The sequence below is a fragment of the Alligator sinensis genome, unplaced genomic scaffold (genome assembly GCF_000455745.1).
Source record: "Alligator sinensis unplaced genomic scaffold, ASM45574v1 scaffold2028_1, whole genome shotgun sequence".
NCBI classification, from domain to species: domain Eukaryota; kingdom Metazoa; phylum Chordata; order Crocodylia; family Alligatoridae; genus Alligator; species Alligator sinensis.
The window spans coordinates 41,622-52,910 of record NW_005843713.1 but is presented as its reverse complement, the minus strand read 5'-3'; the positions used below and the strand labels follow the sequence as shown (position 1 = coordinate 52,910).

Genomic DNA, 11,289 nt, shown 5'->3' with positions numbered 1-11,289 from the left:
GCCCTGCCCCGAGCGGAGCGGAGCGGAGCGCGGCCCCGACACTGCCGCCCCCCGGCGCGGCCAGCCTGCGGCGCTACCTGGCCTCGGGCGGGTGTGGGCGGCCTAAGCCAGGAGACACGGGGCCAGTCTTCCTGCTGCGCCTGGGGGCCGGGCCGGGCCGGGTGGCGCCGAGGCCCTCGCTTGAGGTAGGTGGTCTGAGGCGACCCGGGCTCCGATCCAGGCCCCAACCGTACCCCCGGGGGCACTGGGAGGAACAGCAGCGTTTACGGAATTTAAAATCTTGTGTTTATCTAAAGGGAAATTGAACTGGAAAATTCAAAGTTGATATTTGAAGAGAAATTGAATTGGACCTTGCTGGAAAAGAGTTCTATTGCATTCTTTTTCCAGATCGGGGCTGTGACCGTGATGAGTTTTATGATTTCTTTAAGGGGCGCTTTGAGATGCAGTATGGCAAAGTTGGATGCGATTTAAAAAAAAAAATAGCCAAGTAATATTTAGCTACAGCATGAGGAACATCCCTCGCCTGTGGGTATCTCACAGTAACGATGTTTGCGGGGAACGTCGGCTTCCTGCCGGGTCACACGCCGGGCGCAGGCTCTCGGTCCGGTGCGGCTGGTAACACGATCCGCGTGTCTGTATAAATAGGAACATGGAATAGGAGACGTCTTACCTGGGTGCGTGGCAGCAGTAGAAGCATATTGTAAAACATAGTTCTAGTGTTCGCGTTGAAAAAAGGAGTAGAAAAATTGGGACCTTTCGGGGGAGCGATTACAAAGGCTGGATACTAACCTTTTTTTATTTATTTATTTTTTTTACAAAAAAGTGGTGGGGGGGATATATTCTGTATTTACAGCAGTAACACACTGAACACACTGTTGAAGTTGACCTGGCATATACGTTGTTTTGAAAAGAGAGTATTGACTGTGTTCAGGAAAATTAAGTTAGATATGGGTACGTTGCTTAGTCAGTTGAGCCTATTGTCTTTTGCTTTGTGGCATGCATAACATTTGATTTGTAGGATTTATAGTAATTTGGTAACAGATTTGTGATTCATATACTTTGTAAGGCTGGTTGGTTGGGACCTCACTTTTCCAGCTCTAGCTTTTCCCTCATTTATCTTGACTACAGAAAAAATAATAAGTAGAGTAGTTCTTCTGTTGCAAAGAACTCAGACCATAGCAAGTCAGGGGTTTAATGCAGTGGATCCCTTTGTGAAATCTCTGGGTTTATCTTGTGAATCATGTTTGTACACCTGAGAGTGTTAATGTGTGGCAACCTGCATCACCCTTGAAAAGAGCTCGAGGCAACCCAGGGTGCTGCAGCACCCCAGTTGAAAACCACTGGGGTAGAGAGTGGGATTTTAAAAGGTACGGTTGAAGAGCACTGGTCCCACTATTGAGTTCCTAAGTGACTTAGTCAAGCTTTGGAAGTTCAGTCAATGTGTTCAGGACCTTGAATAACCATCCTGTAGTGGTGTCCATTGCACAACACTGGCTAAAACGTGTTTTATTTTGCATATGGGCAGTTCCATTTAACAAAGTGAGATTACTCATGTGTAGGTCTTCCCATGTTTGAGGTTTGGAACCTTTCTTCCTTTTTGTCTTTGTGACAAGGTATTTAGCAGAACTCTCAGATTCACTGGAATCTGGCAGGTTGCACGATGAGAACTTCTGCTCGGGCCTTGAAGTTGTGGTCTCCGGGCTGTCAACTGTGGGCCTTAGCACCCACACTGCCCCAGGGCTTGGAGTACAGCTTGTTAAGTGTTTAAAAGCCCCCCACGCATCAGAAACTAACTTTGCTTCTGCCCCCTACTCTTCCAAAAGTGGATAGCACGATGCATCTCTTTTTGTAAACTAGTTTCCTAATGTGTTTACAAATCTGCTCAGGAGGTGTTGGGTTGTTACACGTTTTCAGCAGGGTAATGAGTAGATCTCTGCTAGGTAAGGAAATGAGTTTATGTTGCCAAATGTATAGTAGTAATTTCTTTATTTGTAGCTGCCTTTCCAGTTTAAAAAATTCCCTTTAATATCAGCAGATCAAGATGTTTTGCGTATCACATTGTTTATGATGCTTCATACTAAAAGTATATTTAAAACAAAAATAGTTGGACTTTGAGGGGTCATGTGTTTTTTTTTTTTTTGAGATCTATTTAACAATACAGATCCAAAAACTAATGAATAGAATAGCCAAAATCTATTAAAGAATGGATTTATTCTAGCTCATCGTGAGAGCAAGAGAAATGATTTATGAAAATTGAAAAGCAGCTCTATGAAATAATGTTCTCTTGTCTTTCTAGGCTGCAGCTTCGTTTTTCAGTCACATTGAGTAATTACTCTACTGTATCTGCTCATTTCCAAAGTATTATTAATGATGGGAGGATGCAATATGTCCTAAAAAAATAGCATTTTGGTGTGCATAGTCGTAACAATTGTCCACTGACTTTTCAGGATGTTCTCTTGAAGCATTGCTTTGTCTCGTATGCTGTAAACTTCCGGTCCCACCTATTTGCAAGATTGCACTATCTTGTTCTCCTCAAGAATCTGGCACTGTCAGGAGAAGTGTTGAGATCAAGGGAGAGACAAATCTTATGCTAGTGCAGACATGCATGCACATGATTTGAACGCAGCACATTCTGTGGGGCAATGAGTCTATGTACAAAGAGTTCTAGGTGCTCCTGGAGAAAATTACCCTAATTAACTCCTAAGTGATCCCATGTGATAGTTGCATTTGTCATTAGATTGAAGAGAAGTTTAAAAAAAAAAGCCCCAAACTTGTTTTTTCAGCAATGCTGTTGCAGACATGTGACAGTTTTTCTGAGATGGCAAAAGCTAGGGCAGAAATCAACTAGTTCATAGTGGTATGAGCTTCTGTAGGTAATAACCCACCTTGTTGAAAGGAACAAGATAGAGAGGGGGAGAGAAGGCTACCAAGAGAGGTAATGGAGGGTAGACTAGATCAATCAATGTCAACAGGACAGTTAATACCTGGCGGGATGCCTGCCTGCCTTCATTTTTTATGCCAGTCCATTTCTAGTCTGTGGTGAAGTAGAAGCTTCTGTCTCTGAACCATTTACATTGTAAGATGTCACCGTGTCCCTACGAAAAGGAAATGCATTTTGTTCCCAAAGTCCATTTGGGATTCATAAAGTATTTTTCCAGGCAAACTTTACAAAACTTCTCCTGTGAATTATTTACTTTCATTTTACTGATGGGGCTGGTGGCCCAGAAGAAAAGTGATTTGCCCACTGTCAGAAAGGGATAAGAATTAAAGGAACTTAGCTCATTGCCCACTTGTATTACTTGCCAAAATAGGTTATGGATTTTGTCTTTGAGGGGGAGTGCAGAGAATAGTGCCCCAGTGCTAAAACTTTGGTGACAGCTGTGTCCCTGTAGGGTCTTTGACATACTCTTCTTCAGGATTTTTACTCTCTGAGGCGTGTTCAGCAAAAAGATGAGAATACCATGGTACTGGAACTAGCACCTGCAAGAAAACTCCCTGCATTGCTCTACTTCCCCAGACAGCTGTTTGCCTTGCTACTAGTTTGTTCTTGTTCCACATGCACTAACTTGTCCGTACTACAAACTCCTAGAGTGGGAAAAGTATTACTACACCTTTAGTATTATTGAGATGATGCTGTTGCTGTGATGATCTAGTTAATATGCAAGAGGGAAGAATGATTGTCTTTTATTGAACGAACTGCATGGTTGGGATAGACATAGGCAAGCTTTGGGTATCACAACACCACTCCTCTGGCTTCTGGCAGAGGAGTAGACACAGCTGAGCAAAGTTTCAGATGGGACAGTAGGAACTACAGTGTTAAAGATTTATAAATGCCAGCCCAAGAACTGTGTCCTCTCCAGCATAACCGAGCCGACATACTTTTACCTGTTAATACCTGTACTGAACAGACTTGTCCCTGCTGCAAAAATTATTGCTGTCAAGCTTAATTCTTTGCAGTTGACCATAAGCATACCTGTAAGGACAGCCAAGTCACGAAGAATGTGCTGCTCTTCCCAATTGTTATTTACTCTCACTGTTAAAAAGTTGCATTTAATTTCTAACCTGAATTGTTCTAACTTTGCCTTCCAACTGCTAGACAGTTTCAGCTATTTTTGCCAAATTAAATGCCTCCTACTGTCTCATCTTCTCTTTGTAGACACTCGGACTGTCCTTAGCATCATCTGATAAGTCACATAGATCACATTTCCTAATTTTTGTGATAAAGAGTTCTCCATGCTCTTTTTGTGGCTCTCGTGTGCATCTTCAGCTTTTTAGCATTATTTAAAGTATGTACATGAAAACTGTGTAGTATTGCAGTAGTGTTCCTCTCAGTGGTGCTAAATCATAGGGGGGAAAGGACTGGAAGGGACCTATGGAGGTCATAGAATCATGGAAAAAGTTAACTTAATCCAACTGTTTTCTTAAGGCAAACTTGTCCCTGCCTCAACCATTTTGTACAAATGTTTGTCTAATCAGTTCTTAACTGCTTTCAGTGTTCCAGATGCCACTATTTCCACCATGTAATATGTTGCAGTGCGTAATCACTGTCATTGTTGGGAAGTTCTTCCTAATGTCCAGCCTAATTTTTGCCTCTTTTGTACTTCTTGCCCTGTCCCTGAAGCCACAGAGAATAAGTTATCTCCATCTTTGTAATCATCTGTCTCCTGTGTGAAGAATTATCAGATTCTCCCCCTCCATCTTTTGTTCTCCAGACTGCATAGTTTCATAGTAGTTAGGGTTCAGAAGGGACCTGAATAGATCATCTAGTCTAACCCCCCCGCCACTGGTTGGAGCACACGCTGGGATCACACGACCCCAGACAGGTGTTCATCCAACCTCTTTTGAATTTACCCAAGGTAAGAGTGAGGACCATTTCCTGAGGAAGTTGGTTCCAGATCCTAGCTACACTGCCAGTGAAATAGTGCCTCCTAATCTCTAACCTGAACCTATTCTTTAGCAGCTTCTGGCCATTGTTCCTCGTCACCCCAGGTGGTGCTGGGAGGAATAGGACTCTGTTTGCTGCTGATTTCCCCTAACGAGTTTGTAGGCAGCCACCAAATCCCCCCATAGCCTCCACTTGCTGAAGCTGATCAGGTTCAGGTCCCTCAGCCTCTTCTCGTAGCGGCTGCCCTGCTGCCAAGCGCGTGGCCCTCCTCTGAACCCTCTCCAGGCAGGCCACGTCCTTAAAGTGTGGTGCCCAGAACTGGACGCAGTACTCCAGTTGAGGCCTGACCAATGTTGCATAGAGGGGGAGTATCACCTCTCTGGACCGGCTTGAGATGCACCTTTGGATGCATGACAAGGTGAGGTTGGCTTTGCTGGCTGTGGTCTGGCATTGGCGGCTCATGTTCATCTGGGAGTCAATAATGACTCCCAAGATACCTTTCCGCCTCTCTGCTCACAAGGGGGGAGCTCCCCACCCTGTATGTATGCTGTGGATTTCTTCTCCCCAGGTGCAGCACCCTGCATCTATCTGCATTGAACCCCATCCTATTGCCCATCCGCCCACTTCTGTAGTCTGTCTAAGTCTAATTGCAGCCTCTCTCCCTTCGAGCGTGCCTACCACTCACCATATCTTGGCGTCATGGGCAAACTTGGACGATGTTTTTTCCACCTCCTCATCCAAGTCGCTGATGAAGATGTTGAACAGTGTGGGCCTGAGGACTGAGCCCTGGGGGACCCCACTGTTCACATCCCGCCAGGTCGAGTACAACCCGTCCACCACCACTCTCTGGGTGTGCCCCATCAGCCAATTTTTGACCCATCCAACTGTGTAGGCATCAATGCCACAGTCGCTCAGTTTATTAATGAGAATTGGGTGAGAGACAGTGTCAAAGGCCTTCTTAAAGTCCAGAAAGACTACATCCATGATGACATCATCATCCAGGGATTTAGTTACCTGGTCATAAAAGGCCATCAGGTTGGTCTGGCAGGACCTGCCTTTGATGAACCCCTGCTGATCTCCCCTGGGTATGATCTCCCCTGCCGGCCCCTCACAGATGTGCACATAATCCTAGTTCTTCCAGACTTTTCTTGTAGTTCACATTTCCTCATCTTCTAGCAATCTCTGTTGCTCTCCCCTGACTCCTAGTTTGCCAGGGAGTACTCTAGGTCAGGCCTAATCATTGCTGAATAGAGAGCGTCACTTCTCATTGCCTTGCAGGTGCCACTCCTGTTAATATCAGTCCAGTATGCTATTCCCCCCCCCTCGCAAAACCCCCAAAACAACAAACCAAACCCAAACCCCAGCATGCTATTAACTCCTTCAGGTTGAGGTCCATTATAACCCCCAGATCCCTTTCTGCAGCACTGCAACCTAGCCTAAAATTTGCACATGTGATTTGTTCTGTCCTTAGTGCTGGACTTCGTACGTGTCTTTCTTGAATTTCATTCACTTAATTTTGGGCTATTCTCCCAGTTTACCAAGCACGTTCTAAGACCTAATCCTGTCCTCCAAGTTGTCTGAAACTCTACCCAAGTTAGTGTCTTCTGCAGATGTGCTAACTTTGAACTCAACCCATTCTTCAAATTCTCAATGGAGGTATTGAGGAATACTGGATCTAGCACAAGCCCCTGTGGAATCCCACTCAGTACCTTCTCCATATTCTTCTTTATACCTTTTACTTTACAGGCAGGCCCACACTATACAAAAAATAATATCACTTCCTTTTTGCTGTTTCCCTGTTTTTGGATATTCAGGGATTATGTTGGCCTTTTTTACTCCAGTATCTCACTGAGAGTTCATGTCCTCTTGTTTGTTTAATGTTTTCTTATTGGCCTGAAGTTTCTTCCACAATTACTGCTTCCCAGGATATATTACCCATTTGATTTTCATGTCACTTCCTGTGTCTCCAGCTGAAAAACAGAAACATGGCAGTTTGGCTCGTTTTGGTTTTTTATTTTTAATTTTTTTTTTAGTCTAGCTTCGGAAAAAAATCAGTCCAGATATGTTTAGCAGCTGTTTTGGCATGTTGTACCTTAAACGAGTTTATCTTTGTAGCTCTGTTTATGGATGTCTTTGGATACCCCTACCTCCATCAAAAAGCCTCCATTATCATGAGAAATCAATATGCTCCTGTCAAAGCTGATAAAAGTTACTTGAACTATCCATTTTCTGTAAGATTAGACTTGTGTTGTAGGATTAGTCCTTTAGATGGTGGCAGTCGTTTTTGACTTGTGACACGGTGGGGTTTCATAGCCTTCCCCTGCCCCGCACTCATTTCTCTACTCCTACTTGGCACTGATCGTGCTGCTGCTGCTTGTTGAAGTTTTGCTCATTTTTTTTCTCTGTGAACACCATGTGATGTGAATCTGAAGGAATGTGAATCCTGGAGTGGCTTACAGCTCTGGTTACCATAAGGTTATTGGTTTCTTACACCCACCGTGTTTCAAAGTTTAATTTTTTTGTTTGTTTTTTTGTTCATTTATGCTTTTAATTGGAGGATATATATAGGATATCTGTATATTAAGTTGATCATCTTGAACCTGAGCTCATCTTTTTTTGCTCATCTAAACTACTTGAAAAATAGCCAGAGAGCCATGCTGGTAGATTGAGGGATTTCTATACTCGCACTAAGGAGTTAAGGCAGCGGTGGGCAAAATGCGGCCCGGGGGCCGGATGTGGCCCACCGGGCCATTCTTTCCGGCCTGTGGGGCCCCTAAAAAATTGAGAAAATTAATATTTATCTGCCCCTGGCTGCCTGTCATGCAGCCCTCAATAGCTTGCCAAAACTCAGTAAGCGGCCCTCCGCCCAAAATAATTGCCCGCCCCTGAGTTAAGGCCTTAGAGTGAGAGTGGTTAATTATTCTCTTCAGAGAAACAGCATGATGAGGTAAGCAACTCTTCCTTTTAGAATGGATTACACAAAGTGCCTGAAATCATGAATTGCTCTCCCCTCCTCCCCCCCCCCGTCCCAATCTTGTGCCTCATTGTTATTTGTTGAAGTTTGACTCCCTTCCCTATGGTATCTTTTGAGAACAGCTGTCTCCCGTACGGTACATAGTGGAAGTGGAACGTTTGACTTTCAGAATGAATTAAAGAGCATAGAACCAAGAGAAGAGAAATGGACAAGCAGGGGTTTCATACTGAACCTAACCATTTGTCATTTGTGTTTGTCTTTCATGATGTATGGGATTTATTTTCTTGAATGATACCCTGGTTTATACCTTTAATTAGGTTTGACAAAAATAGATAAGGTGAGTTAAAAAAAATAAATAGGTGGCCAGGATTAATGCACTTGTTGATCATATTTTGGAAATACACGTAGCTATCCTGATCTGTATGATATATGTGTGTATGCCTGCGATTAAAAGGCACATCTTAATAAAAGGAAGAATAGTTGTTTTGGAGGCAACAATGATGGAATCCACTAGTTTTCATATATGTAACATTTAGTCTCTAAACACTGACTTAATGAATCTTTCATCCAAATAATATTGATAATGGAAACTGACCAAATTGCAGCATTGCTTACTTGAGGTGACATTCAGAACAGCGATGCAGGAAAAAGTATTCTTAAAAGGCAATTGTCGTTCTGTAGCTTGGGATTGTGTCTAAATTCATATTTTAATCGTATGTTCTTTATTAGATAATTGTACGTTTGATAACTAGAAAATGAAAATCACATACAGTTACGATAGAATTTGAATATATCCGGATGTTTATACATTGAGTCAAAGATTCAAGGAAGTGAGAAATAAACACTCTCCTTCCTCCAGAAGACCTTGGTAAAATCAGACTTGAAAATAAGAAATGTATTTCTTTCATTTTTTTTTTCATGAGGGCAATATACTGCCTGCTTTGACAAGCTACTTAAAGAAAAAAGAAAAATCCCATTTTCTCTGAATGGATTTTGTGCCCACACTCCCGCCTAAAAGGTAGTGAAGGAAATGATCTTCAGCATCTCAGCCAGTCAAACTGAAAATTGTAGGTTTCTTCCACGTAGATGTGTTAACCTTGTTAACCATCAGTAAGCAGAAAAGATTTTGATTGGTAGAAACAACAGCAAATAAAATGACTTTCTGCAAATATTAGATATGATGAAACTGTTGTTCTGAAATGCACTGCAGTGCCTTAATTTTCTATCGGACCATTCATATATAAAAATGTATTAGTTTACGTAGAGATTTTATCCATCTTTAAGCAAAAAAAATCTTACATATTTGAGAGGATATACTCTTTTTTTTTTTTTTTCCTCCAGGGTTGAATCCCACCAGATTTCGAATAGGTGACCAAGAGTTTGATTCATTGCCATCTTTACTGGAATTCTACAAAATACACTATTTGGACACTACAACTTTGATAGAACCTGTTTCCAAATCCAAGCAGAATAGTGGGGTTATCCTGAGACAGGAAGAAGCTGAATATGTGCGAGCACTCTTTGACTTTAATGGAAATGATGAGGAAGATCTTCCATTTAAGAAAGGAGACATACTGAAAATCCGGGATAAGCCTGAAGAACAATGGTGGAATGCAGAAGACAGCGAAGGAAAGAGAGGAATGATACCTGTTCCTTACGTCGAGAAGTATAGACCTTCCTCTGCTTCAGTATCTACTCTGATTGGAGGTAACCAGGATAGTTCCCACCCACAACCACTGGGTGGGCCGGAGCCAGGGCCCTATGCCCAGCCCAGCATCAACACTCCGCTCCCTAACCTTCAGAATGGCCCTATTTATGCTCGGGTTATCCAGAAGCGAGTCCCTAATGCCTACGACAAGACAGCCTTGGCTTTGGAGGTACATAATGGGCAAAATTTAGAAAGAAGAGATCTGTTCAAGGGATTTCGCTTTCAACACATGATAGCTTTGCTAAGGATATTAAGGGAGAGAAAGTGCTGTAATACTGCTCTTCATGTAAAATCAATAAGTATTTTATGAATGTAGTCTGTTTGAAATCAACAGTAAAAGACCAGAGAGAGTTCTGATGCTTTATGCCATGTGTTAGTTGAGATAGTAAATTCACTGAACCAGTAACCCATCTCACTTCAGGCATGACTAACATGATACTGCTTTCTCATCTGTTCTTACTCACTTCTATCTACTTCTTAAGTTTTATGGTCAAAGATAAAATGAAGTTCCTAAACCTTTTGGTTTGACCCCTTGTACACGTCCTGTGGCCAATTGTTACTAACCCAAGCTGAGGGATAGAGAGAAAAGATGGTTCGATGGCAACCTTTCCACGTGATCTTTCTTAAAATACTAAGGTGACGCTGATCATGCATAATGTCTTAAGTAGGACATCCCTCACTGAAGTAGAAGCACCTTGTGTCCAGTTTGTTCACTGTTTTAGATATGGGTGTATCAAGTCTCTTTTTTTTTTTTTTTTTTTAAATCAATCCCACATGTACAAGATACTGAGACTGGATGCAGTGGGTTCTTGATGCATCAGAATTCTTCTTAAAGGAGCTGTAATTTCTTGAGTCTACCGTCAAATAGTTGTGTCTTGTCAAATGATAAGATTGTAAGCTGAACAGAATGTGTATTTAACTTAATTTGCTATATGGATTGTTGCATGCATGCTTCAGTGGCCAACTGAAATGTTAAATTGAAGTAGGGCTATGTCCAGAAAGGTTACAACATTCATTTGTATGTCTTCTAGTCAGCGTGTTGCTTGGAAAGCCTTTTCTTTATAGCCACAAGGCTTAGATTTTCTAGCTGAGAGTTTTTGTTCCTGGTAGTAGTAGATCATGCTGACAAAATTTAGGGATGGATTCTTTCAGATCCTATTTTTCTGTGATCCAAGCAATAAGCAACACTCTTGTGTTGCCCTTCTCAGATTAAAGCAAGTGTGCTTTTTTTAAAGCTCCAGGAAGGGCTGGGTTGTGAGTTTTGAAGACTAGAACAAATTTGACCATGTGACTTAATTCATAATCCATTTGAGGGTCTGCACAACATGGGATGCTGCTGTGTATATCAGCAGGGATGGCCAGACTGGGTCTGCCCAAAGGCCCATCTAACCCAGTATCCTGTCTCCCACAGTGGCAAGTAGCAGGTAGTTTAGAGGAAGAGTATAAGAAGCGAGAACTGTGAAGTGATATGTTCCCTTTTCAAGCTCCCCCCTTGCTTAACAGCAGTCATAGTAATGTCCTGAGCCAAAGATTACATCCCTTACTGTTGTGTCTAACCTGGAACCATTGTCCTGTTCATTTTTGTTCTTTTCTACCAGTGCTTTAGTTCTACTGTATCTTTTTTGAGGTGAGGTGGCCGGGACTAGTGGATTTATTTAGTAAAGGTGTCTCCCTCTACTGGCCACTGGGGCAGTGAAGGCAGGGCTCCACTGTTTCTTTAAC

General features: G+C 42.5%; 1 protein-coding gene across 1 annotated transcript in view; it reads left to right on the top strand.

Moving 5' to 3' along the window:
- Positions 1 to 11,289, top strand: part of CRK (CRK proto-oncogene, adaptor protein) — a 21,819-nt gene that overhangs the window by 1,446 nt on the left and 9,084 nt on the right. Inside the window, exon 2 of the mRNA XM_014527613.2 lies at positions 9,201 to 9,736. Coding sequence (XP_014383099.1) covers positions 9,201 to 9,736 — 536 coding nt within the window. The remainder of the gene's footprint in view (positions 1 to 9,200; positions 9,737 to 11,289) is intronic.